Raw genomic sequence first — 27,379 nt, forward strand, 5'->3', positions numbered from 1 at the left:
AAGAAAAACAAAAAAAGAGAGGAGTAGAAATTGACAAACTGGAAGATGAAGACTTTAAAAGTGAAGGCATCTTCATGGAGGGTCTGGGCTCTGTGCATCTCTGGGAAAAAGGCAGAGCTGGTCAGAGTTTTATTGAGTGTAAGGGGGCAGGCCCAGCCCATTGGGTCAGCTCATATGCTTCTGTCCCCAATCCACCTTCCCCTAAGGCCAACCATGCCCCCCTGGCCACCTTCATCTGAGGTTGGCTGAGCAGGCTGGGGACACCGAGGTGGGAGCTGCAGGCTCTGAGATGCAGGGAGCCCTGCCTCAGGGCTCACAGTTCCCAAGTGATGCCAGGACACCCCTGCGATCTCCTGCCCTTACTCATCCCACCTGGTGAGTTGCTCAGCCAGTGAGGTGTAGATCTGGCCCAGGAGGAGGATTAGTACCAGGTAGGGCACAGTGCTGCCGATGTCGGCAACATTACCAGCCTAGGCAGCGTGATAGCTATCACCTTGAGCCCAGCCACGTGGAGAGGCAGAAGGAACTTGAGGATGCCCCCGTTGTGCCCAGAGTCTGGAACAGTGGTCCCACCCTCCATTGCTCCAAGGGGCACTCACCTGGGTCATGAGCACAGAGTTGGCCGTGTGGAACATTGCAATGCTGATGATGCCACAGTAAATGATGACAGACACCAGGAAAATCATCGCCACACAGAGTGGGGGCCAGCAGAGAGAGCTGTCAGAGCTGGAAGGCAGGTCCACCAGGGCACCAGCGCATCCCGGAGGGCACAGTCCTTCCAGAGCAAGGGCTCAATGCCCCCTCACCATGATGAGGATGGCTGCAGAGCTGGTGAGTAGGCGGGGAAGACGGGTGTGGGGTGGGAAGTAGGGCTCCTTCAGGCCTGTCACTGGGTTCTGGGCCATCTGTGGGGCCAGGGCAGCAAACTCTGGATGTGGGCACTCCTATCAGAGGGGGCAACAGAAATGTACATCCCAGGGCCCAAGGGTCTGGGTGTCATGACCCTGGGGCGGGGGAAGCCTCCTGCCTTTTCCTGTTTGCACAGGGAGCTCTGGAAATGCAGGAATGAGGTCTGATTCATTTTTGTTTCTGCAGGGCCTTTTTCCCTAAGGCCTGGCTAAGAGCCTGTGGATGGATGGATGGATGGATGGATGGGTGGATGGGTGGGTGAGTAGCCAGAGAAGTAAACAACAAATGGATGCACACGTAGGAGAGGGCTGGATAGTCTGAAGGACGGGTGGCAGTAGGTGGACAGGTGGGTGGGCAAACTAGACAGGCAAATCTCTATAAGTGAATGCACAGATGTGTGGGTACATGGGTAGATGGGTGCATGTACGGATGGATGGCTAGACGGAGGAGGACACGAGGGTGTGGTTGGATGGACGATGGACATGAGGATGGATGGGTAGATGGATGGATGTGTGGATGAATAGATAATGTATTAGTTATTCAATAACTATTAACCGACCACATACACTCTGCAGTAGATACTGGATATGACATGATGAACAAACTGGACAAAATCTAAGTCCTAACAGAGTTTACAGTCTAGTTGGGGAGACGGACATTAGATAAATGAACACAAATATGTACTTGTGAATAACTCATATGAAGGAAAACTGGTCTTCAGGGATGGTCACTCAGAGGAAATGACATTTTAGCTAGGACCTAAAAGACAAACAGGTGCTAAGTAATGGGAAAATGAAGGGGAAGCACGGCAGGGGTTGGGGAGGAGACTGTGTGCAGAGGCAGGGCCACTCTTTGAGTCACATGAGTTGTATAATTCACTGCTCTAAGAGGTGCTGGGGGCTTCCCTGGTGGCGCAGTGGTTGAGAATCTGCCTGCTAATGCAGGGGACACGGGTTCGAGCCCTGGTCTGGGAGGGTCCCACATGTCGCAGAGCAACTAGGCCCGTGAGCCATAACTACTGAGCCTGCGCGTCTGGAGTCTGTGCTCCGCAACAAGAGAGGCCACGATAGTGAGAGGCCCGCGCACCGCGATGAAGAGTGGCCCCTGCTCGCCACAGCTAGAGAAAGCCCTCACACAGAAACAAAGACGCAACACAGCAAAAATAAATAAATTAATAAACTCCTACCCCCAACATCTTCTTAAAAAAAAAAAAAAAGAGGTGCCGTTCACAATGACTTCGTTACTTCAGTTTTTCCTTCCTGCTTTTTCAGTCCTCCAGAACCTGTTTAACCAATCAATACCTTATATTAAATCCTCTCTGTTGAAATAACTAGTCTCGTTTCTATCTTCTTGTCAACCCTAACTGTTGGATGGATTACCTTATGGATATCTGGACAGATGGATAGGTGGAGAGATAGATTTGTGGTTCACAGATTCACCCATCAAATGTTTAATGAGCACTTTCTATATGCTAGGGACTGTTCTGGGCCCTAGGGAGACAGCAACACCACACACAAGGTCTCTGGAGCTCACATTCTAGTGGCAGAGGACAGACAAAAAACAATAAACAAGAAAATGTAGTGATAAATGCTGTGATGAGATTAAAACAGTGATAGGGAGCCTCTTCAGACTGGGTGATCAAGGAAGGCCTCTTTATTTTTATTTATTTATTTATTTTGGCCACCCCCTCGCAGCTTGTGGGGTTTTAGTTCCCCGACCAGGGATTGAACCCAGGCCCTTGTCAGTGAGAGTGCAGAGCCCTAACCACTGGCTATCAGGGAATTCCCAAGAAAGTCCTCTTTAAAAGGGTGACGTTTAAGTCAAGATATGAATGACAAAAAGCAGGCCATATAAAGTCTGGAAGAAGATTCTAGCAGAGAACAGCCAGTGCCAAGGCTCTGGGGTGGAAATAACCCTGTCCTATTCAAGAAACAGCAGGAAGCCAGTGGAGGCAGTGGAGGAGAACTAGGCAGAAGCCAGATCACACAGGGTTGTGGGCTGCTGTGAGGGGCTTAGATAGTTTTCCAAGTGCATATGAGAACCCACTAGAACGCTTTGAGTAGGATAATTCAGGATGTGATTCGTATCTTCAAAAGATTGCCCCAGGGGCTTCCCTGGTGGTGCAGTGGTTGAGAGTCCGCCTGCCAATGCAGGGGACACGGGTTCGTGCTCCCGTCCAGGAAGATCCCACATGCCGCGGAGCGGCTGGGCCCGTGAGCCATGGCCACTGAGCCTGCGCGTCCGGAGCCTGTGCTCCACAGCGGGAGAGGCCACAGCAGTGAGAGGCCCGCGTACAGAAAAAAAAAAAAAAGATTGCCCTGGCAGCTGGGAATGGATTGAATGGGGCAAACATAAGAGCAGAGAGATATATTGGGAGGCTACGGCAGGGGTTCAGGTAAGAGAGAATTGTGGTTTGGACTGGGGCTAGGGGGTGGGGAAAGTGAGGGTGGCAGTGGAGACGGAGAAAAGCAAACAGATTCAGGATCAATGATTAGATGTTTGGATGGACAGGTGGATGGCTAGATGGGTAGGTGAGTGGAACGCTTCTCTCCTTCTTCCCTGTTTCAGGAAGAGTTTCTCTTTGAGCCTCTAAATGCCTCTAGTATTTAACTTCACCAAACCTTATATCATCCTGATGTCAGGGGAGGGTGGGAAAGTGACCCAGGAAAATTGTAGGGAAGAGTCAGATCTGGATCCCGGGATGCTGGACTCCAGAGTCCGAGCTGTTCCCAGCATGCCTTATGGCCTCTGAGAACTGCAGGAAGCAGGGTTCTGGGCCTGGAGGGCTGAGCTGGGCGTCACTTCCTCTTCCTGGAAGTCACTGCAGTCCCAGTGGTGGGCCAAGGTGGTACTCTTGTGCTTCCAGTGCTCCAGGAAGGCTGTGGCCCAGAAGCACATGAGGATGCTAAAGAACACAGTTCCCAGATGGTCAAAGAGATAGCCCATCTGCAGAGGAGGGAGAGAGGGCGCACTGCAGAGGGCACACTGCCTTCCCAGCAGCTAGGCCCAAGGTGCTGGGTCCCAAACACCTACCCATTCCCTTGCTCTCTTCCCTGGCTCACCTTGGCCATGGGGCAGATCTCGGAAATATTCCATGTGGCACAAGTATCACAGAGTGAGCACACGAGGAAGGAACTCCTGCTCGCACAGATCTCCTCCCTATGAGCAAGGGGTACCCCATCCTGGGAGGGTCTATCCTCAACCAGCCAGCTGACCCAGCCCATGCAGCTCATCCCCCCAGCACTCCCAGTCATCACGCTGGTACATTTGTGCCCATGGTAACTAGGCCAGAGGTAAAGACCAGGGTACCCACAAGAGCAGCACCCAGGCTGTGTAGGTGACAGAATGTGGGGGGACGGAATGCTCATGAGCCTGCATCTCTGTACTCACCCCCAGCTCCCAGCCCTCACCCCCAACACCAGATGCACCAACCAAAGCAGATAGCTTCCTTGTCCCCAAAGTCCTCCTGTATGTGGTGCAGGGGCTGGTACTTTTGCCAGCAGCCCCAGCAGGCCCAGTATGAATACAACAATTGTGGAGGGTTGAGGTCTGCACCAGGCACCTGGTACCTGGGCAGATCACAGGGGCCCTAGGGAGAGGAAAGGCAGGAGGGCTGCAGGGAAGTCCCAGAATTTTCTCCTGATGCCCCTGCAGTGGAAGAAAGCTGGGTTTGTGTCATCTCTACCTCACGCAGTGGGAAGGCTGCAGTGTAGACTCCCTCGGTCAGCAGACGGGCCATGACCATCTCTGCACGTTTCTCTTTCCCATAGATTGTTCAGGCCAGGATCTCTGCCACCTGCCAGAAAGAATTCTGGCATCAACTCCGCCCCCGTAAGGTCCCAGCTGGACTCTCCCCAGGCAGTTGTCTCACCACTTGGTGCCTCTGGGTGCTGGAGAAGTAGGAGTCATGGGAAGCCCTGCCCAGGAATCTGTGAGCAGAGCAGGGGTCAGAAGCTGAACCCTCCGCCGAATGCGAGACCTAACACGATGGGAGGGCAGTCTCTAGGCTGGGGACACAGGGATAAAACGTGCCAGCTGGACTTCCCTGGTGGCACAGTGGTTAAGAATCCACCTGCCAAATGCATGGGACATGGGTTGGATCCCTGGCCGGGGAAGATCCCACGTGCCATGGAGCAACTAAGCCCGTGCGCCACAACTACTCAGCCTGCGCTCTAGAGCCCGCGAGTCACGTCTACTGAGCCCGCGAGCCACATCTACTGAGCCCGCGAGCCACAACTACTGAAGCCCGCGCGCCTAGAGCCCGTGCTCCGCAACAAAAGAAGCCACCGCAACAAGAAGCCCGCGCACCGCAACGGAGAGTAACCCCCGCTGGCGGCTGCTAGAGAAAGCCCGCGTGCAGCAACGAAGACCCAACGCAGCCAAAAATAAATAAGTAAAATAAATTTATTTTAAAAAAATGTGCCAGCTGCTAAAACCAGAGAGCCCTTCTCCCCACAAAGCTCAGCCTGGGCTGGGTGTTTTGCAGCCAGGCGAGCATCTGAGGGGCATTGAACGGGTGGGAATCAGGGACGGGGAGCCGCTCGGGCACGGCCTGAACCCCAGGCTGCGGAAAGGACAAGCCTGAGACCTAAAGTGAGTTAAGCAGGAGTTGCCTCACTGGCAAAGCAAGGAGGAGCAATGGAGCCTCGATTTGGCTAAGCCTGCGGCTGGCGCCCCTCCCCTCTGCGGGAGGCCCCGCCCACCCGAGACAAGTCCAGCTTGGAGCGGCGGAAAGTCCAGTGGCTTATTGGGCACGTGTTGCTGCAGAGGTTGCAGCAGGCGAAGGCGCCGCAGTAGCTCCCCCCACCCCCCCGTCCGAGTCCGGGTTACGTCGGGCCTGCAGGACTAGGGCAGGGTCACCGGTACCTGGGAAGACTCCGCCCCCGGGCTGACCTCGCCCCGGCTCGTCCCTCCCACCTACAGCGGCACACGCTGGCTCAGTTCCTCTGCCAGCAGCTCCCAGGGCGCACAGCTTGGCGAAGTACACGGCGAGGGCGCGGCGCTTGGCAAGACACTACTCCTTGGGGGGCCGGGGTCTCCGGATGGGCCAGAGCCCGGAGCCCCACCTCTCATGATCCCGCCTGGGAGTGACAGTTCCCGTTCTGCGCGCGCGGGCCCTTGGCCACCTTCAAAAGCGCTTTGATTTGCGTTTCCTCGTTTGAAATTCAAACGAGGGGGGAACTAGCACCCTCATTTTACAAACGTGGAGACAGACGCAGACGCTGAGTAGGCCGGAGTCATAGAGTAGTGGCTGCTGGTTCCCATTTACTGAGCACCTCCAATGAGCAGGCCGTGGGCTGAGCGCTTTGCACGCTCGCCAGTTTAATCATCACAGCCCCTCTATGGGCTGACGCTACGGTAAAGCCCATTTTACAGATGAGGTACTGAAGTCGCTTGCGCAGGTCACAAGGCTCGTTAGGGAAGCCCGCGCTCGGCCTCGGGGACTGAGCCCCCGCAGCCCGACCGCGCCGCGCTCACCTCCTCCAGGAGCAGCCCGGCGCGCTCAGGTTCCTCTGGAACTTATCGCGCCAGCTCCGCTTGCAGGAGTCGCTGTCACCACGCCCGCCGCGGGGGTCGCAGCTTGTCCTCCCTCACGAGCAGGAAGTCTGTCCCATCGCGGGGGCAGAAGGGCAGTTAGGAACGGTCTGCCCCACCCTACCCCACTTCCACCCTGGGTGGGGAGTTGGGGGCTGGGTTTATCAGTCCCACTAAGGCCCAAATTAAAGGAAATAGTTCGTGGGACTTCCCTAGCGGTCAGTGGTTAAGACTCCGCGCTCCCAATGAGGGGGCGCGGGTTCGATACCGCGTGTCGCAACTAAAGATCCCGCAGGAGACAACGAAGGTCCGCGTGTCACAACTAAGACCCGGCACAGCCAAATAAATAAATTTAAAAAAAAAAAGGAAAGTTCGCGCCACAGCAAGAGCGACTGGGCTTAGCTCAAAGGAGGAACTGCCCATTGCAAGAAAAGGACCAGAGATGCCACGGGATTCCTCGCGGAGGTAAGACCTCTCTTTCCTCCCTGTAAGAGAGGGACGGTGGGTGGGCTACTCCGGCTGCCAGAGTGAAGCGGTGAAGTGGGGGTAAGAGTCCTGTCTGGCCCCAGTCTCACCGATTTCGGTTTTCCAGTCGCGGAAAATGTTGCCTCCGGAGTCTGGGACACAAATGCTGCAGCGGGACGCGCAGAGACGGTCGTCCTCCGGTCCTTGTCCTCGGCACCATCGCCGTCCTGGGCGCAACAGGACCGGAGTGCGGGTGAGAGGACCCCGGCGCAGGTGCAGGTGCCAGGAACTTCTCCACCAGCCCAGCTGGGCCGCCCCTCCTTCCGCCCACCCGCCCGCCCACCGCTGGCTAATTATAAAGCGCAACAGTGGAGGCGCTGTCGGCGCGATCTGCGACCCTTCTCCCTCTTCTCCACTCGCTCTCAGCCCCAGAAACACCACCACTACCATAAGCAACAGCAGCGACAAAGACAGTAGCCAACATTTGCTGGGCCCTTAATTCAGTGCCTGGCCCAGTGCTAAATATTTTACACGCATTTACTTGTTACAACTCAGAAGAAGTGAGCGGGTGCTCTTGTTCTCTCCATTTTATAGATGACGCAAAGGAATTACAGTGACCAACCCAAGGTCACAGCTCTTCACCTTCCTTCTGGACCACGGCCCCAAGCCTCAGTCGGTCCCCTTTGCTCCCAGGAAACACCCCTTCTTTCTAGAATAGAATTGAACACCAACTCTCCCCACTTCACCTCGCCCCCACTGACCCAGCCTCTAGGTCTGAGGTCACAGGGAGGGAGGGGCCCCCCCACCCCCCTACTCCCAGCTTGGGCCTCTGGGGATTTGCCTCCACACAGCTCTGACTTGTCTTGGGCCCTGAGCCCCATGCCACCCTCTGGGCACTGCTCCCCCAAGTCTGTTTCATGGCACGGGGTGGAGGCCGGGGGTGGTGTCATGGCTGGCACCAGGCTGCCCTGGGAGTAAGGAGATCCAGGGCAGCACCAGGGAGTCCCACCCCCATTCCGGACTCACCCAAGGCTCTGGAGGCCTGCCCAGCAGCCTTTGCAGATCTGGCTCCTGCATCTCCTTCCTCATCCTGGGAGCAGGCAACTTGCCTGGGGTTCTCCTTGTTGTCCACAAGGCCGGGCTTGGCTGGTGGCTGGCAGCAGGCAGGAGCTTCACTTACCAGCTCACTGTGGCCTGGGAAGGATGGGGGAAGGAGAAAAAGAGGAGAGGGAGGAGGGAGCCAGGCACCAGTACCGTATTTCCCCTCCTACAGGCAGCCCCAGGCTTCTGGTTGGAAAAGCAAGACCAGATGGGATCATGTGAGGGGCTGCACCCAGAAGACACCATTGGGGGATGAGGGGAAGGGACAGTCCAGGGGAGAGGGGTACGGAAGGCTAAGGGCATCAGGGCTGCTCCATGGCTCTGCAACCTTGGAGAAACGCCTGACCCTCTCTGGCCTCAGACTCCCTATCTTAGTCCATTGGACGGCTATAACAAAAAACCACAAACCGGGTAGCTTATGAACAATAGAAATTTATTTCTCGTGGCTCTGGAGGCTGGGAGTCCAAGATCATCATCACAGCCCAGTTCTGGAGAGGGCCCTCTTCCTTGTTCGCAGCCAGCACTTTTTCTCTGTGTCCTCAGATGGTGGAAGGGGCTAGGCAGCTCTGTGGGGTCCCTCTTATTAGAGCACTAATCCCATTCATGAGGGCTCTGTCTTCATGACCAAATCTGCTCCCAAAGGCTCCTAAGACCATCACACTGTGGACTAGGATTTCAGTGTATGCATCTTGGGGGGACACAACCATTTGGTGCATAGCACTCCCCCTCTGTAGGAAAGGGGCTTGGGGAGGGAAGAAGAGGGGTCTGGGATGTCCTGACAAACAGCACCAGGGCTGGGCTGCAGCACATACACACCCCCACCCCTGGAGAAGCTAGTTCCTCCTCCCTCCAGCTTCCCTCTAGAGCCCTGAAGTCTGTGGGCTCCAGGGCCCGGAGGAGCAAACATGGCTACCCTCTTCCCAAGGATCCCCTCTAAGTCAGGGCTCACCCTTGAACCAGCCTGGGGGCACAGTCACCACCCCTTCCCTCCAGGTAGCCTCAGGGCCCACAAAGGGAGCAGCAGGGTATTTGCCTTTGAGCTGTCGTAAGGCTTAACCTAACGGTGGAATTTCTGGCACCAAAATGGGGAGAAGGCAACTCCCCGACTTCCGGTGGCCTCCGGACAGGCCACAGGATGGCCTCTGTCTCCAAGGCCCTGAGAGAGGAACTTTATCTGGAGTCTGGACCCTCTCCTGTGCAGGACCTACCACGTGATTGGTGGTGTCCAGTGGAAAACTATTGAAAAATTATTAAGGATTTCAAGATGGCAACAGCAGAGCATTAAACCAGGTGTGGGCCCCCCAGTGCAGAGCCCTGTGGACTGCTCAGGTGCCAGGCCCACAAAGCCGGCCTGAGTCCGTGTGTGTGTGTGTGCACACACATTCTCTTCTCATTTGCTCTCCACGACCCTGCCCAGAGTCCACTCTGCGGCGACAGCCACCAGCTATTAGGAGAATTATGGCTCTGCAGCTCCCTCCTCCCTCGTGCTTCCAGTTCTCTGTACTTCGGTGGAGGCCTCTAAGAGGGTAGCCTATGAAATACCAAAGTGGCACTGGGCCTGGGCTCTGAGGGGCTGAGAAGGCAGCGCTGGGACGGCAGGTGGCCGGCTCCAAGTCTTAGCACCGTTGTGGTCCCCACTTCGTTCTTACTCAGGGAGAAGGGAATTGTTTACCTCCTGGCTTGGGGTGAAAGTGTGTGAGGGGTTGATTCTCTGACTGGAGCAGTGCTAACCAGTGCCAACCAGTGCCCCGCTCTGCTGTGGGGAGGATCTAGGTTACTTCTCCAGAGCAGCCTCTGGCTCTTGGCTGAGCTGGTGCCCAAGAAGGATGCTGACGCTTTAAGGCCTGAGATAACTGGCTGGGATGTGGGGTAGCTGGTGCCCACAACACACACGGGTATCCATAGCTGGAAGGCCACAGTCCAGCCCAGAGGCCACCTTGGCTGGGTCCTGCCTTGCTCTGCCTGGTGGGTGAGGTCTACTGGAGCTAAGACCAGAGGGAAATGGGCCAAAGCAGAGCTGAAGGCGGCGGTGGGACACTCTGCGGCGCGGGAGCAGGAGTCGGCCGGTGGGCTGTGCAGGCTGTGAGGCCTGGGTCCTGCCCAGCAACATTCCTCCTCTGGGACATGGGCTAAGCTCAGGTCTCAGCTCTGAACCTGAGTTGGGGGTAAGAAGGTGCTAAAATCAATGCTTTAGGCCCTGGAAAGGTTGACAAACCTACAGGCAGTGCACAGGGTGGACAGACTGACGAGCAGTGCCATGCAGGCCATCAGTAAGCCAGGAGCGTAAGCCAGGGAGAGCATGCAGGAGCCTCCTGTGTGCACCAGGAGGGAGAAGCGGGGCAGCATTTTAGGGCAAGTACTGGTGTGTGTGGGCACATGACCATGCGTGTGAGTGTGGAGTGTTCAGAGCTGCTTTCTCGAGAGGGGGCTCTGAGGGTCGGCTGGCTGACCTGGGCATCCAGGGCCCTTCCAGCTGGGTCAGACTCAGGCCGGCTCTCTGCCCAGGGGTCCATCTATGGGGCTGGAGAGGGTGTCACCGGGGAGGGAAAGAAAGTATAAAGGCCGATTTTGTAGGCATCTGCCCGCAGGTGCCTACAACTCTAGCCCGCATTCACTAGTGTCTGGCTGATGGGGCAAGGGCACAAGGTCACTCACCTTCCTGCTCCTGTCCTTGCTGGCCTCCTGCCAGCTCACGCCCTGACCCCCACACCTGGCCCAGTCCCTGCCCAGTGATACTTTCTGGTTCCCCCAGGCTGGCAGGGCCCCTGTCCTAAGCATAGCTTGACAGCTTCATGGTCAAAAAAAGGAATTCCAGAGTGAGGTGCTTGCCTCCTGGACACACAGGTGGACTACATTTCCCAACTTCCCCTGCTGCTCTGTGTGACCATGTGACTAGGTGCTGGCCAATGGAATGTGGGCAGAAATGAGGCACACTGTCCTAGGCCAAGTCCATAGAAACCTGCTGGGGGACCTTCCACCTGCACTCATCCCGTCTGCTGACTGGATGTTGATGCCCCAGGACAAACTGGGAAGAAACTCATTTAAGATGTCAGAGGCTGGGTCTCTGAATCAGTGTATAGAGCAGAGCCTCCCCACCCACCTTCACTTCCACCTGAGGTGAGACATAGAAAGAAAAAAACTTCTATTAAGTTAAGCCACTGAGAGTTCAGGGTTTACCTGGTACAGCAGATGGTGTTACCTCAACTAACACGTACAGGCTCTGACTGAAGTCACTTGAGGTCCAGGGCCCAGCTGAGGCACCCCCTCTCCCCAGTCACACTCCATGGTTGCTGCAGAAGGGGGAAGGGCAGGGGGAGGCTGGGGAGACGCTTGAGCCCTCAGGCCTTGCGCATACAGTTCCTCCGTTTCCAGAAACCCAGACTCCTAGGGCAGAAGGAGGAGGCCAGTGGACAGCCAGATGCCCTCAGATGGCTGCCCTACCGAGCCTTGTGCTCCACTTCACTGCCAAGAATTCCACAAGGAAAGTGCTCTGGGGCTGGGAGCCTTCTCAGGCCACCATTCTCCCTGACTAGGACCCTCTGGCCAGCCCTCGGGATGAGATCAATATTCCTGTCCCAGCCTTGGGCCCTGGGTCCTGCTCTGGGTCAACTGAGGGTGGGGAGTGCCCACTCATCATGCCACCACCCCTCAGCTGGGGGGGTCCTCTGAGGGGCTGGGGAGCAGGCCAGCTGCCACCTGGTCCTGGTGCCACAACTGCTCTGCCAGGCCGTTGAGCACATGGGCAATGTCGGCCAGCCCAGCCCGCCCATCCAGCGTGCGTCCATCTGCCAGCCGTCGTCCTGGCACACTCTTCACCCGCAGGAGGGGCAGCTCCCAGGCCTGCCGGAAGGCTGTGAGGTCACGCTCAGGCACGTCCGTGTGCATATACTGGTCAAATCTGGAGGAGGGTCAAGGAGCCTGGCCGGGCACCTCTGCTTACCACTCCATCAAACCCAGCCTTCTCCCTCCTCCCTTGCCCCCAACACCCAGGGTCTGGGGGAGGCCCTGTTGCAGCCTTTAAGATAAAGCCCATGGGGCTGGACCCCATAGCTGGGCAGAGGCAGAGGACCCCATAGCTGGGCAGAGGCATAGCTGACACCCTTGCTCCGTGGCTTGCCAAGTGTGGCCTCTGACAGTCCTAGGGGCCACCCAAAGGATACTTGGAGCCGATGACCATCCTGACCGCACCAGGGGCCTCGCCTGCTACTCGGGCCAGCTGTCCAGGGAGGTCTTCAAAGGAGGCCCGGTCAGTGAAGGAGAAGAGGAAGAGGAAAGCATCTGTTTTCTCCTGGCAAGCCTGGGGATAGAGGCTGATGAGCGGCTCATACGAGGCTTGTAACCGGAGCCTATCGGCTGCAGGGCCCTGAGAAGTCTCAGCACCATCCGTCCTTTCACAGACCGGGAAACTGCGGCCCAGAGCAGGGAGCGGCTGGTCCCAGGGCAGAGGTCTCCCCGCCCAGGCAGCATCCTCAGTCCATTCACGCCCGCTTCTGGCTCCTGCAGACCAGGCAGGCCAGGCTCAGACGCCTGTACTCAGAAGCCCACCTCAGGCAACCAGCCCCTCCTGGACCCACCCAGGCCCACCTTCCTGCTCACCGGCAGCATGTGATCAAACTTTTTGAGCGCAGACTCCCCGCAGTCCCAGAACTCAAAGCGGAACATGACAACACGGTCGCTGGCCTGCAGCTTGGCCGGCCAAAATACCACGGTGGTCTGGATGCCTGGGGAGGCCGGGGTCAGTCACTCAGCATGGGGGAGGCAGAGGTGGAGAGGAGTAGGGGGCCCAGAAGGAACAGGAAGAGGAGATATGTCCCTACCTTAATGGGTCCTCAGTCTGATGGGGAAGGCATAGTCCCTGACGTGGGAGAATTCTCAGTCCGACGGGGGAAACTGACCTGCCCCAGAGGAGCCTCCAGTCTACCAGGGAGAGGCGGCCCTAGCCCTAGCCATGACAAAGTAGTTTCCTCTTGTGCACTGGGGAAGCCAAAGGTCCCGGAATACTCTCAGATATTGCAACATGATGGTCAATCAGCATCCAGTAGAAGAAAACAAGAAAGGAAGATCGGTGTTTTCTGAGCACCTACCCTGTGCCAGCTCAGTGCTAGGCATGTTACCACCACTATCGCTAGTACCAACCCCACCACAACCCCAAGGGGTTGGTACTATTATCCCTTTTGGACAAAGGAGCGAATGTAGGCTCAGAGAGGTGAAGTGACTTTCCAAGGTTGCAGAGTAAATGGTAAGGCTGGTTACAAATCCCAGCTTATGTGGTCCAGGGCAAGTCTTTTCTCCACCCCAGGGAAGGCCTCCTAGGAGGGACTCACCAGTGGTCTCGTGGTGCACCACGGGCACCTCCAGGCCAGCCAGCTTGGCCACCAGCGCTGTCTTGCCCACACCACTCTTCCCAGACACAAAGATCTTGTAGCGGGCGGTGTCAATGGCCACAGGCGGGGAAAGCACTGGTCGCTCGAGCAGCCCTGGGGCAAGGAGGGATCCAGGTGGGGTCAGGGAGTCAACGTGCACTTGCCCCGTCATACCTTGGGTGTACAACCTCATCTCTCAGGGCTTCTTCAGTGCCAACCAACCATTCCCTATACAGCACTCATGACAGAGGCCTGGGATACAAGCAGCATCCCCGGAGGAGAAGCTCTGCTGGGAACACCTGTGCTCTGTGAACTGGGCCAGTGCCTACTCCAAATAACACCATTTTTCAAAAAAGTTTGATGCATGAGATGATTTTTATTATTTTATTTTATTTTTTGCCACACCACACGGCTTGCGGGATCTTAGTTCCCCAACCAGGGATCAAACCCAGGACCCGGCAGTGAAAGCACTGAGTCCTAACCACTGAACAACCAGGGAATTCCCTGAGATGGTTTTTATTAATACTATCACATATCCTAGATTTCCCACAGGTAAAGGAAAGGTTTTTCCTAATTCTCTCCTCAGTGAAGAAATATCAGCAAAAGTATTCTTAATTAATATAAACTCCTTAGAACCAATACAGTGAGATATTTAAGAATGTTTATTTATTTATTCTTTTTTTTTTTTTGATCCCACCTTGCAGCGTGTGGGATCTTAGTTCCCTGACCAGAGACTGAACTCAGGCCCACAGAAGTGAAAGCGCCGAGTCCTAACCACTGGACCGCCCTGAATGTTTTTAATTTAAAGCTTGCAAAAAATAAAGTCTACACTATGATCCACCTACAGGTGTAGGACCTGAAAGTCCTAAATTGTGGGTTGCCTGTCACTCTCTGGTCTTAAGCCTTCTGCTGTTTTGTCTCTCCCGGCCAGAGCTGGACTCCTGCAGCCGATGCCAGGCCCCTCTGCTGGCCTGTCAGCTGACCTTGCCTGCGTGAGTTAGCTTCATCCTGGGGAACATGAGTGTCTTACCCTGGAGACAGCAGGACATGGAAGAGGCTTGTCTCTACTCACTAGGGGATCTTGTACAAGTCTGCAACGTGCTGTTGAGAAGGTTAAATTGGAGTCCATTGTATAAAGTGCCCAGCAGAGGGCCTGCCACCAGCTGAGGCCTCAATCAACAGCCTCTCTGGTGACAGTGGTTCCTGGCAAGGTTTTGGCTGTTTCCATGGCTCTGATGACAGAATTAACGCTAAGGAGGTTTGGGGGTGGGGACCCCAGGATAGGGCTTCTGGGGTCCCCAAGGTTGAGAAGTGCAGTGGAGAAGGCCCTCACTGCCCTGCTTCTCTGCTCCACGCCCCCCACCACAGGGGACACTGTTCTCCCCAGGGAGTGGCAGGTGACAGGCTGGGGGAGGGGGGCACTTACCAAACACCCGCCGGCGGTTCTTGCGCAGGATACAGGCCAGGTACTCCTTGCCCTCGGCGCTCTCGTGCCAGTCTGGGACAATCACTGAGCCTGGGGCAGGTAGTCTGGCCATGGCTGGGCAACCTGACGGGGAGGGTAGATGGTAGAAAGCTGAGAGTAGGGGATGGGAGAGGGTAACTGTTCTAAGCTGTACCTGTGAGGCCTCTTAACCTGCCCTCAGACTCTCCCCTGGAGCCCCAGCTCCCTCCTTAGAGGATGGAGCAACTATGGAGCCCCACCCTCCTCATTATTACGACTAACATTTTTGGAATCCAAGCTCCCTTTCAACATCCTGAGGTGGTACACACCCCCGTCCCCCTCTTATCACCCAGAAGGTGCAAAACCATAGTCCTTTCTCCTCCGTATTGCCCCCTGGGGGACAGCCATCCCATTATTGCCCCAGAGGGCATTTACACAGTCCCTAGCTCCCTTGTCACCTCCGGGGGGTGGGGGAGTCACACAGACCTGCTTCTCCTCTGCCTCCTGGATCCTGACTCCCAAGCCCACCCAGCCTTCACCATCAGCAGTCCCCGCGGGCGAATGGGCCCGGGTGGAGACAGCCCCTTTAAAAGCCTGCCCAGCGCTCCCGCCGCCCAGCCAGCCGAGCCAGCTTCCGCCCTGCTTGCGTCCAGCTTCGGCTCAAGCCGCCAGCCCAGGCGCCGGTGCTTGAGGCGCATGTGCGGAGGCTGTTGTCATGGAGACGCGGGGGGCGGGGTTAGGCTGCCGGGTTCCACGTAGGTCCTATGTGTGCAGCCACCCCGGCTCAGAGACGCCCTGGACAGGGACTTGCCCTCTGGGCCGTGGATCCTCTTCACTTTGCTCAGTCCCAGCCTCAGTCTTTCCTCCAAAACTTGATCAAATCCCCCTTCTCCAGGAGCCTTCCCTGCCTCTTTGCTCTTCAGTTTCCTCTTCCATAAAGTGGAGGTAAAATACTACTACCTCCTAGGGTTCTTTACAACACTGCCTGGTCCATAGCAGTGCTCAGTAAGTTTGCTTATTATTGTTGTTGCTTATTCCTGCTCGGCAGGAACTCGATATGAATTAAACACCACTGGCTTCACAGATGGGGAAAAAGCTGCTGAGAGATGTCAACGGACTTGCTCAAGGTCTTAAAAATGAGTCAGAGGCTCTCCAGTCACTCATTTATTGATTGATGTCACTCATTCAACAAATAATAACTGAGCGCCTATTGTATGCCTGGCCTGTTCCAGCTGCTGGGAATACAATGGCAACAAGAAGTCCCTGCCCTCCTGGAGCTGACGTTTCAGCACTGAGGCCATGAGCCCTTCTCCACTGTTCCAACACTGGGCATCAGGCCTGTTACCCAGAAGATGGGTGCTCAGTAAATGCCCATTAGTTGGACAGGACGCAAAGTGGGTCATTACTGACAGGTTGTCTATTACACTTTTTTTTTTTTTGGCTGCGTTGGGTCTTCGTTGCTGCACGCAGCGTTTCTCTAGTTGCGGCGAGTGGGGGCTACTCTTTGTTGCAGTGCGCAGGCTTCTCATTGCGGTGGCTTCTCTTGTTGCGGAGCACAGGCTCTAGGCACGCGCGCTCAGTAGTTGTGGCTCGTGGGCTCTAGAGCGCAGGCTCCGTAGTTGTGGTGCACGGTCTCAGTTGCTCTGCGGCATGTGGGATCTTCCCGGACCAGGGCTCGAACCCATGTTCCCTGCATTGGCAGGCGGATTCTTAAGCACTCTGCCACCAGGGAAGTCCTCTATAAGTTAACTTTTATTGAAGGCCAACTAAGAGCCAGACAGTGGGGTCTTTACAGAGGTTAGCTTGTTTACTTCTATAAACAAACTTGTGGAGTAAATATTATTATCCTTCTTTTCTTTTACAGATGAGGAAACTCAGAGACAACGGGATTGTCTGAAGTCACGCCATACAGGTGGTCAGTGGGAAAACTAGGCTCAGAACCTAGGGTTCCTGGACTCTGAAGGATGTCTCTGTTCTGCCAGATTGGGTCTTGTGTTTTTAAAACTTTGACCCCAGCCACTAGGAGGGCCATTCCTAGTAAAGCTGAAAGCAGCCAGAGGGCCATGAACCCACAAATCATTGAGGTCCATTATGAGGCCCCAAGGGGGTAGAGGGGACAGGGCACTTGCCCGCAACTTGCTTGCACTGCAGCTAGGCAGAAATACAACAAATTAATAACCATTCCTACAGGATTCTGCAGCTTGAAACCATTGCCTGTACTCCCAGGTCACTCAGTTCCCCTTCCTGCAGTTCCTAGCGCATCTGCCAGAGGTGGGGTTAATCACAGCTGTGTGGAGTTCACACCGTGGACCCCGAGTGCCTCAGTCACAGGCCTCAGATCTGATTTATCTCTGGGTTTCCAGACTTCACACCCAGCCCTGCTCAGGCTTGGCTTGTGGAGGGCTCAGGGAGAGTGTGAGGAAAGGGGGCAACTCGACAGAGTGAGCTTACTAGTTAACCTGGAGGCCAGATAAGATGTGAAGTCCTCTTGGGCACAGAGAGGGAGGCTGGCGGTCAGAGGAGCTAGTGGCCGGAGGGTTGGGGGGGATCAGTCTTCACTGCCCTCAGGAGCTCATGGAGAAGACACTTCAGTGAGCGTCAGCAACCTGTTCAAAACATGGGTTCTCGGGCCCCGACCCCCAGGGATTCTGCTTCAGGGGGTCGGATGGGTCTGTGAGCCTGAACATTTAACAGGAGCACTGGGCAGCTCAGAAGCTGGGCTCTGCATCAGTTGGCTTGGGCGCCACAGACGGGGTGCTGGAAACAACAGAAAGTGTCTTCTCACAGTTCTGGCAGCTGGAAGTCCAAAACCAAGGTGCCAGCAGGGTTGGTTCCTGGTGAAGACTTTCTTCCTGGTTTGCAGGCAGCTGCGGCCTCACAAGGCCTTTTCTCTGTTCACACGCACCCTTGGTGTCTCCTCCTCTTTTCATAAGGACACCAGTAATATTGGGTTAAGGCCCCACACTTATGACCTCATTTAACCTTAATTACCTCCTTAAAGGCCCCACCTCCAAATAAGTCACATTGGGGGTTAAGGCTTTAACACGCGGTGGGGGTGACGCAATTCAGTCTGAAACAAGGCCCAAAGGCCTCATTGAACATGGTCACCACTGCTCAGGACAGGAAGCCAGTTGGGGGTTGCAGCCTGGGAGTGGGGTAGTTGGAATTGTGTTTCAGAAGGATGCTGTGAACATGGCCTAGTGAGTTCCTCTCTCCTGTGCCTCTTTGACCACTAAATTGTGTGTCCCCATAAGGATCTCCTCTTTGGGTCTCAAGTGAAACGGGTGGGCCATCTATCTAAAGGCCCTTCTAGTGTAGAACCTTCGGATTAATCCACTCGTTTTTTCATGGTTTGGTCTTCTCCCCAGATACAGCACCTCCTGGACAAGGCTCCACAAGGCCTCCAAAGGAAGGTCTTCAAGGCAGGGACGCAGGTGGCTCAGGAGGGCAGACACACACAGAAACCTGAGGACCTGGAGGGCAGGGCTGGGGGTGGGTGGGACGCCCAGGGAGTGTAAGTGGAGAAGGGACACCATCAGCTTCATGTTTCCATCTCTTGCTCGGATGCTATAGCTGCTTCCTTTAGGGCTTCCCTGCTTGCCCTCGGGGACGCCACACAGGCACCAGAGTGATCTTTTTGCAACATAAATCCACTACTATCACACCCATGATTACAGTCTTCCAGTAGTTTTCACTGCGCTCAGAATAAAATCCAGACTCCATGCCTTCCAGGCCTTCCATGACTGGCCCCTGACTACCTCTCGCTTTCATTTCAACTGCCACCCTCTTCCCCTGGCCTACTGCACTCCAGCGACTCTGGGCTTTTCCTGTTCCCACTTAGGGCCTCTGCGTTGCACCCCACCCCAGGAGCCCCCTGCACCACCCCAGTGCCTCATGTGGATGACTGCTCCCTGGCTCAGGTCTCCTGCACAGAAGCCTTCCTCCCCTACACTCAAGGATATGCCCGCACACCCCTGGCTCACTTTCACATCGTCCTTTCTTGATCCTGAAATTTTAAAACGTATTGTCTGTCTCCCTCACCTAGGACATAAGCTAGGATAGGGGCCTTGTCTTTTTGTTCTGTTATATCCCTGTATTAATTTCCTAGAGCTGCAGTAACAAAGTACCACAGACTGAGTGGCTTAAACAACAGAAATGTATTTTCCCAGTTCTGGAGGTTAAATATCTGTGATCAAGGTGTTGGCAGGGTCAGTTCCTTGGCGCGGTGGTCCCTAACCATTCTGGCACCAGGGACCAGTTTTGTGGAAGACAATTTTTTCCACGGACGGTGGGAGGAGGGGATGGTTTTGGGATGATTCAAGCGCATTACGTTTATTGTGCACTTTATTTCTATTATTATTATGTTGTAATATATAATGAAATAATTATACAACTCACCATAATGCTGACAGGAGGTGGAGCTCAGGCGGAAATGCAAGCGATGGGGAGCGGCTGTAAATACAGATGAAGCTTCGCTCGCTCGCCCGCCACTCACCTCCTGCTGTGTGGCCCGGTTCCTAACGGGCCATGGACCGGTACCAGTCCATGGCCTTGGGGTTGGGGAACCCTGCGTTGGAGGGCTAAGAGGGAAGGATCCATTCCAGGCCCCTCTCTTTGGCTTGTCGGTGACCATCTTCTCTCAGGGTCTTCACGTCGCCTTCCCTCCGTGTTAAGTCCCTGTCCAATTTCCTCTTCTTATAATGACACCAGTCCTACTGGTTTAGGGCCCACCCTGAATGATCTCATTTTACTTTCATCACCTCCGTAAAGACCTTATCTCCAGGGCTTCCCTGGCAGCCCAGTTAAGACTCTGCCCTTTTACTGCAGGGGGTGCAGGTTTGATCCCTGGTTGGGGGGACTAAGATCCTGCAGGCCGTGTGGCCAAAAAAAAAAAAAAAAAAAAGAACTTATTTCTAAATATCACATTCTGAGACACTGGCGCTTAGAACTTCAACATATGAACTTTTTCCAGGGTGGGGGAGACATAATTCAGCCCATAATAATCCCTATTGCTTAGAATATGTCTGAAATATAGTAAAAACTTAATAAAAATGTGTTGACTGATTGCCTGGCTATGGCTACAACATGAAGAATGGCTTGAAGGACCAGTTAGAAAGCAGGGCAAACATGCCAGGCACGAGTGGATGAGGACATGTGTTTGTCAAATATTTATGAGCGCTCTGGGTGCCAGGCCAGACACTGGGAAGACAACAGTGAAAGAGATGCAGGCCTTGCCGTTGTGTGTTCCACATTCTGACACAGACTGGTAAGCAGGGCAGTAGGGTAGAGAGGATTCTAGTCGGCAGACTGAAAATATCCAGATTACCTTTATTTTATTTTTTTTTGTGGTACATGGGCCTCTCACTGCTGTGGCCTCTCCCGTTGTGGAGCACAGGCTCTGGACGTGCAGGCTCAGCGGCCACGGCTCATGGGCCCAGCCGCTCCGCGGCATGTGGGATCTTCCCGGACCGGGGCACGAACCCGTGTCCCCTGCATCGGCAGGCGGGCTCTCAACCACTGTGCCACCAGGGAAGCCCCAGATTACCTTTAAATACAGGATTTGGGGCTGGAGCTGCCAAATCATCCCCAGGGAGTTCTTTTTAGGCTGGGATGTGACAGGTTTGTGCTTGGTGGCAAGGCTGGTGTCCTTGACCTGGACAGCCTCGGGTCAATCCCCTGCTTAAAACCCTCTAACAGCCTCCCACTGCACCTGCTGTCCACACCCCTCCCTCACCATGGCCTACAAGGCCCACCTGTGCACTCTGCCCCTACTCGACACTCCAGCCACACTGGCCTTGCTTCTCCTCCTTGCACTTGTCAAGTTCACACCAACCTCAGGGCCTTTCTTCCTGTTGTTCTCTCTGCATGGAATGCTCTTCCCCCCATCTTCGCATGGCTGCTGTTTCTTACATTCACGTCTCAGCTGAAATGTCACCTCAGAAAGGACACTCTGATGAGCCCAACCCCATCACATTCTGTCACATCCCATTTTTATTTTCTTCATAGTATTCATCTGGAATAATCTTGCTTAGTTGTTTACACATTTGTCTGTCCCTTCTCCTGCCCCTCCACTGACATGTAAGTTCCACAGAGCAGGGGCAGGGCCTGGAAGTGCCCCTTACAGTGGGTACTATATATATCTGCTTAATGCAGGGATCCACGCTGGCCAGACACCTCCTTCTCCACCGCCAGATCCAGCTGGCCACCAGAGGCCGATTTTTCTCTTTATGATTCTAATCTCTCGTCGTTGCCACTGTCTGGGTTCAGGCACCCATTCCTGGGCTCTGCCTCTCGTCCCCCATCTCCAATTCATTCTCCAGTTCTGTCCACTCCAGTCACACTGACCTCGAGGCTCTGGAGAGGCCCGTCACACCCGGGTCTCTGTGCCTTCGCACAGGCTGCTCCCTCTACTGGAAGACCCTTTTCTTTCCTTCCTCCAGCACTTGCCAGAATCCCTCTCATCCTTGGTTCTTGTGGATCCCAGGCACTTCATCTGACTCCTCTCCTTCTATTTGGAGCAAGTACAAGTTTTTACCTCCACTGATTCAGACATTTAAGAAACGGAGCTTTGTTTCCTCGGACTCAATTTAACCCGTCTCTGCTATGCAGACATTTTAATCCAGCAATTTCCTGGCAAACTTAAGTTCAGTGATTCCTCATTCCTCATACAGTTTAAACACTCAGTCTTCACAAGGCTGTTCCTTTTCATCCCTCCCTCCTCTGGCCCTGGGGCTCGTGTTCAGTGGGGTGGCGGGGAGGCATGGTGGAGTGCGGGTGGGGTACACAGCCCGCAGATGTCATCCCTCCTGGGCCTTTGTGGGCCTCCTGCTCCAGAGAGAACTCTCCTCTGTACCTTTGCCATGGCCTCGTCCATGCTGGCCTGTTAGAGGTGTTCTCTCCTCCCACTGTGGATCCTGGTCTTGAGCTTCTGTCCCTGCTACATCTGAGGGGATGACCTCTGGTCACTCTGCATTGTCCTCAGCCCTGAACACCGGCTCCTCTGGACATGCCAGACTCCCCACAGCTTCTCTCACCCTTCCTGGAGCACAGGGAGTCTGTCTTCCCAGTCTGAGGCCTGTAGGTCTGCATATTCTGCATTACTGCCTGCCAGAGGCCAGGCCTGGGCCCCCCCGAGCTGGGATCTCCCAGAAAGGCTCGGTCCTCATCTGCCCTCTGCCTCAGTTTAGCAGGGTGAGGCCAGGACAAGAACAATTTCCTAGTTCTCTGGCTTCTTCTCAACTGTCCTGCCCCCTGCTGGCTGTGTTGGTTGTTCTACTGACTTCACCTTCTTCTCATCTTTTGGTATGACATAACTGCACTGTCTTTTGGCCTCAGAAGCTCAGGATTTGTAGTCTTTGTTCAGGCAAGGTGACACTCCCTGGTGTGTGACGAGGTTGTGAACTCCTCCGGGGGCAGGCCTCTTTTTGCTTTATCTGTGCCCAGTGCCTCAGGGGTCAGTCCACGTTCAGGGAACATGTGCTGAGAATGAGTGATCCCCAGGGCAGCCCTGGGCCCTCCCGGCCTTGCTGATGAGCGGGCAGCAGCCCAGGTCCCAGGGCCCCAGAGCAGGGGCTTCCTTCTTCCAGGGCCCTCAGCCCTCCTTCTCTTCCCTGCAGTGGGTGGGCGGACAGGCTCCCTGGTAAGGGCATGGCACACACCGCCAGGCCTCTCAGGCATTTAAAACTTCAGCTCAGCTTTGTGCATACTGACAGGGCCCGGGCCCAGAGCCCAACCCCATGGGGAGAACACTGGCTTTCCCACAGCCGGGGGCTGGAGCAGAGAGGGCAGGCCGGCCAGCTTCGGGATGGTGCTCAGAGGTGTGGCAGAGGCCAGAGAAGGGGTCCTCCCCAGGCTTTACCAACAGAGGTGGAGGAGAAATGGGCAGTTTTCTCCTCTAGCCCATTTAGTTTCCTTCTCAAGACTGCTTCTGATAGTGTCAAGGAGGACTTGAAGCCTTTCACAGGGTGCCCCCAGGTGGTCTTTTGAGGAATCACACCCAGGCCATAGACTAGCAATTATTGCTGGCTCCAGCTGAACTGCTAACCTGTGAAGCCAGCGGCATCATAACCGTTTTAGCTGAGGCTCAGAGAAGTGGGATGACTTGCCTCAGCTCAATGAGACAGGAGCAGCTTTTGAACCAAGGTCTTTTCTGGTCCAAAGTCTGTGCCTATGTCCCTGTCCTGCAGCCTCTCTGGGAAGTTCTAAGTCCACAGAACCACGTCTCAAGAATTAAAAGGGCATATGGCGGTCCCTTGGTCTCATTATTGATCTGATGCATAAATCATCTCTGTCATCACCTCCCATACAATTTACCAGTCTCTGCTTGAATACTTCCATCAATAGTGAAATCATTACCTCATAAAGAATCCACAAGAATGCTGGACTGCTTTTGTCAATGGTATATTGTAGGGAGAAGGGGATAGTTACGGCCATTGAGAGCAGAAGGCAGACTAGCTGGAGATGCTCCCCTCTTCCCGGAAGAGGTAAGAAGGGTAAACCCCAGTCACCTGTGGTGACACTACAAGCAGACCAGCCTGCAGGATTTCAAGGTGATGCCTCCTGTACTACCTGGACCTGAGGATACTCACAGCCTGGTCTTTCCCAGGTTCCCCGGATGAGGGTGATGTGAGGCAAAGTCTTAGGCTGAGGAGCCGGCTCAGGGTAGTAACAGCACGTGTAAGGCCTTTGTCTCCTTGTTGGAGTCAGTGATTCCTGCACTGCTTCCCCACAGGGCCGGCTGGAGAAGAGCTGTAGAGATGCGGGAAGCAGACAGGACAGTGTGGCATTGCCCTTTCGCTGGCTGGGTGCTGTGATTGAGACGCAAATGTACACAGGCCTCTGGCCCTTTAGTACCCAGGGAAGTGGCCAGGGAGTACTGTGCTGGGACTGCACGGGACTGCTGGCTGCCAACTCCTGCAAGGCCTGGGATTGAGTCATGGCTCTTCTCTGCGCTGTGTTCTCCTTGACATTAAGGTTTCTCCTCAAATTGGCAAGTTCCCTCCTCTCTGCTCCACACATCCTCTGACGTGGGGTCAATCACACTGCTATCTTCATGCTCTGACGCTTCCAGAGCAGGAGCCTGCTCATCAGTAGTTAGGAGCATGGCCCCTGGCACAGATGGACTGAGTTAGGAAGCTGTCAGGGAGCCTTATGGGACTGACCTATTCTGAAGGCTGGGCATGTGGGGTCTTCCCGGACCACCAATCACCACTAGCACCCTACCCACCGAACATCACCTCCTCTACAACATCCCATAGTCCGACTATCTAGGCAATGCTTGAATTCCTCCAGTGATGCCACACTGGTTCCTCTCATTTACGTAGAGCTCTGACAGTACAAAGTTCTTCCCAATGAGCCTTCTCTAGAGCTTCTACCTACTGGACCTTGTTTAGCCCAATAGAGCCATAAGGAGCAAGCCCAACCCTTCTGCAAAGGCAACTGTGGAAGCATCCGAAACAATCCTTCTATCCCTACCACCACCAAATCAGTACCTGCCAGCACATGGGCCCTCTGTACCCAAGACCCTTCCTCACACCATGGTCTAGTTTGCTATAGGCCTCAAAGTACAGTAAACAGAACAGAGAGTATCAGACCACACGTTGTTAGAAATGGAAAAGTTTCATCTTGCAGCTTGGGAAACACAACTGTGCAGACAGGATGAGACCTGCAGGCTTACAGCACCTGAGCCTGGGATAAGGTTAACGTTCAGCATGCACTGAATGAAAAGAACGTGACAGTGCTTGGCGCAAAGACCCAGGGTTACGAGAAACTGGCGCATACTCAGCAAGTGGCTTCAGGGCTGCAGCCCCCCCTCCCAGGCTCCCACACGGGTGGGCAGACTCATGTCATCAGCCCCCAAATGATACTAAGTGTGCCTTTTTCTTTTTTTATTACCTACATGAAAACTGGTGTCCTTCTCTTCCTTTATCCTTTAAATGTAGGAGACACAGGAAATTGACCTATATCTGATGGAATCTGACTTCTTCTGAATGTTTTTTAAAAATATTAATATATCTATTGTACAAGAAACACCTGTGGTTACTACAGAATACACATAAGCAAAAAACCCCTAAAATTAGCTATAATTCTACCACTTAGAAATAAGTCTGAAGTGGGTCTCTTGTAGACAGCATATATATGGGTCTTGTTTTTGTATCCATTCAGCAAGACTGTGTCTTTTGGTTGGAGCATTTAATCCATTCACGTTTAAGGTAATTATCGATATGTATGTTCCTATTACCATTTTCTTAATTGTTTTGGGTTTGTTTTTGTAGATCCTTTTCTTGTGTTTCCCACTTAGAGAAGTTCCTTTAGTATTTGTTGTAGAGCTGGTTTGGTGGTGCTGAATTCTCTTAGCTTTTGCTTGTCTGCAAAGCTTTTGATTTCTCGGTCGAATCTGAATGAGATCCTTGCCGGGTAGAGTAATCTTGGTCGTGGGTTCTTCCCTTTCATCACTTTAAGTATATCATGCCACTCCCTTCTGGCTTGTAGAGTTTCTGATGAGAAATCAGCTGTTAACCTTATGGGAGTTTCCTCATATGTTATTTTTTGTTTTTCCCTTGCTGCTTTCAATAATTTTTCTTTGTCTTTAATTTCTGTCAATTTGATTACTATGTGTCTCAGTGTGTTTCTCCTTGGGTTTATCCTGTATGGGACTCGCTGTGCTTCCTGGACTTGGGTGGCTATTTCCTTTCCCATGGTTAGGGAAGTTTTCGACTATATATAATCTCTTCAAATATTTTCTCTGGTCCTTTCTCTCTCTCTTCTCCTTCTGGGACCCCTATAATGCGAACGTCTTTGTGTTTAATGTTGTCCCAGAGGTCTCTTAGGCTGTCTTCATTTCTTTTCATCCTTTTTTCTTCATTCTGTTCTGCAGCAGTGAATTCCACCATCCTGTCTTCCAGGTCACTTATCCGTTCTTCTGCCTCAGTTATTCTGCTATTGATTCCTTCCAGTGTAGTTTTCATTTCGGTTATTGTTCATCTCTGTTTGTTTGTTCTTTAATTCTTCTAGGTCTTTGTTAAACATTTCTTGCACCTTCTCGAACTTTGCCTCCGTTGTTTTCCCGAGGTCCTGGATCATCTTCACTATCATTATTCTGAATTCTTTTTCTGGAAGGTTGCCTATCTCCACTTCATTTAGTTGCTTTTCTGGGGTTTTATCTTGTTCCTTCATCTGGTACATAGCCCTCTGCCTTTTCATCTTGTCTTTCTGTGAATGTGGTTTTTGTTCCACAGGCTGCAGGGCTGTAGTTCTTCTTGCTTCTGCTGTCTGCCCTCTGGTGGATGAGGCTATCTAAGAGGCTTGATGGGAGGGACTCCTAAGTGTGCCTTTGAATCCAGGCAGAATCCTTCACGAGCTAGAGGCTGAATTCAACTGGCAAACCAAAGAATAAAGTCCACAGGGAGACGAAACTACTGAGACCATTCTGACCTGATTGATGGCAGCAGCTGCTACGTACTGCTCTCAAGGCAAAAGCCTCAGGGGTTCTCATGGTGACATGTAAAAGACGACTCAGACAACTGTAGACATGCATAATCTTTAGTATGGCCATGCTCCTAACAATTTACACACATTGCCCAGCACTTTCATTCAAGATCACGTATTTTCTTCAAGGGCTAATTATAAATAACAGCCACCATTTATTAAGCATTTATTATGTGCCAGGCACTGTGCTGGTGCTCTTCATATACAACTTTAATTAATCCTCATGATCCTATAAAATAGAAACTATATTTATAGATAGGAAAGTTGTAACCAAGATTAAGTAGTAAATAGCGGAAGGCAGAATTAGCCACAGGCCTATAGGGCTCAGGCCTGTGTTCTGAACCCCCATTTGCTATGCTGTTTCAAGACCCGGAGGCCCCGTGTCCTCATCTTTGCTTAGGAGGCCAGTGATGGCGTAGATGTCATCCTGGTCCCTGGGCCTCTGCTCCAAGCTCATCACCTCTCTTGGGTCTCCAATGCAGGGTGGTACTGAGGCTCTGAAACACTGAGTCCTTCAAGCATGATGGAGAGAGCTGCTTTATTAAATGACGTCCTCATGGACGGGCAACCTCCTAGAGGAGGAGAATCTTTCCAACTACCTTGCTTCCAACTTCAATCTCCAATTGCTTTTCGTCACAGCTTGCTTTCTTTCATACTAATAAAACAGTTAAGACAATTCTATCCATTTTGTTTTATTTGTTAAACTGCTAAAAAGTCATTGGGGAAATCATAAACAAAAAATAAAATCGACAGAGATTTAAATATCAATGAAATCAAATCCACTTTTCATTCCTACACTGTTATGTGCCTAAAATGATCATCTCAGGGTAAGCCACCCAGGACCCCTGAGCTGTATGGAAAACATCACTCACAGCACCAGCTTCGTCAGGGCACAACAGGTGTGCACTGACATGAACCCTGGTTGGTGGGAAGGGAGCAGAGCGAGGAAAGAGAGAGTACAGTGGAGCCAATGCCTAAGGGTTGCTTTCATTTGACAGTGAACATGGTGGAGGGAGCCACTTACTGGTGACCATGCAGAACATGCCTTCTGCAGTTCATGGGGAGGCTGCATGGG

General features: G+C 53.6%; 2 protein-coding genes across 3 annotated transcripts; both read right to left on the reverse strand.

Annotated features, from left to right (window-relative positions):
• Positions 1-359: 359 nt before the first annotated feature.
• LOC132430044 (anoctamin-7-like) lies at positions 360-7,998 on the reverse strand. Its single transcript, XM_060019195.2, has 7 exons — positions 7,936-7,998; positions 7,020-7,136; positions 5,366-5,473; positions 3,712-3,855; positions 803-944; positions 600-694; positions 360-470 (listed from the first exon to the last, which is right to left on the reverse strand). Exons 1-7 carry the CDS (start codon positions 7,996-7,998, stop codon positions 360-362), a joined length of 780 nt encoding a protein of 259 aa, XP_059875178.2.
• Positions 7,999-10,374: 2,376 nt separating this feature from the next.
• On the reverse strand, positions 10,375-15,439 carry CPLANE2 (ciliogenesis and planar polarity effector complex subunit 2). Of its 2 annotated transcripts, XM_060033864.1 has the most exons (7): positions 15,304-15,439; positions 14,800-14,922; positions 13,335-13,487; positions 12,607-12,731; positions 12,171-12,307; positions 11,188-11,908; positions 10,375-10,531 (listed from the first exon to the last, which is right to left on the reverse strand). In XM_060033864.1, the coding sequence occupies exons 2-6, from the start codon at positions 14,909-14,911 to the stop codon at positions 11,659-11,661; spliced, it is 777 nt and encodes a 258-aa protein (XP_059889847.1). In that variant the 5' UTR covers positions 14,912-14,922; positions 15,304-15,439; the 3' UTR covers positions 10,375-10,531; positions 11,188-11,658. The 2 variants fall into 2 exon arrangements, with proteins under 2 accessions (XP_059889847.1, XP_059889939.1); XM_060033956.1 differs by lacking the exon at positions 10,375-10,531 and having other exon boundaries at positions 11,773-11,908; positions 12,171-12,507.
• Between the last annotated feature and the right edge of the window lie 11,940 nt (positions 15,440-27,379).

This window comes from Delphinus delphis, chromosome 1 (genome assembly GCF_949987515.2).
Source record: "Delphinus delphis chromosome 1, mDelDel1.2, whole genome shotgun sequence".
Lineage (NCBI taxonomy): Eukaryota > Metazoa > Chordata > Mammalia > Artiodactyla > Delphinidae > Delphinus > Delphinus delphis.

Bases quoted from the DNA above. Each gene is read 5' to 3' on its own strand.
- LOC132430044 (XM_060019195.2), bottom strand. From the start codon at position 7,998: ATGAGGAAGGAGATGCAGGAGCCAGATCTGCAAAGGCTGCTGGGCAGG. The intron at 945-3,711 runs GTGACGCCCAGC...CCCCTCTGATAG, and splicing joins GTGACTTCCAGGAAGAGGAA to GAGTGCCCACATCCAGAGTT. The intron at 471-599 runs GTGAGTGCCCCT...CACGCTGCCTAG, and splicing joins ACTCTGTGCTCATGACCCAG to GCTGGTAATGTTGCCGACAT.
- CPLANE2 (XM_060033864.1), bottom strand. From the start codon at position 14,911: ATGGCCAGACTACCTGCCCCAGGCTCAGTGATTGTCCCAGACTGGCAC. The intron at 13,488-14,799 runs GTAAGTGCCCCC...TCCTTGCCCCAG, and splicing joins GAACCGCCGGCGGGTGTTTG to GGCTGCTCGAGCGACCAGTG. The intron at 12,308-12,606 runs GTGAGCAGGAAG...CTCTATCCCCAG, and splicing joins AGTTTGATCACATGCTGCCG to GCTTGCCAGGAGAAAACAGA.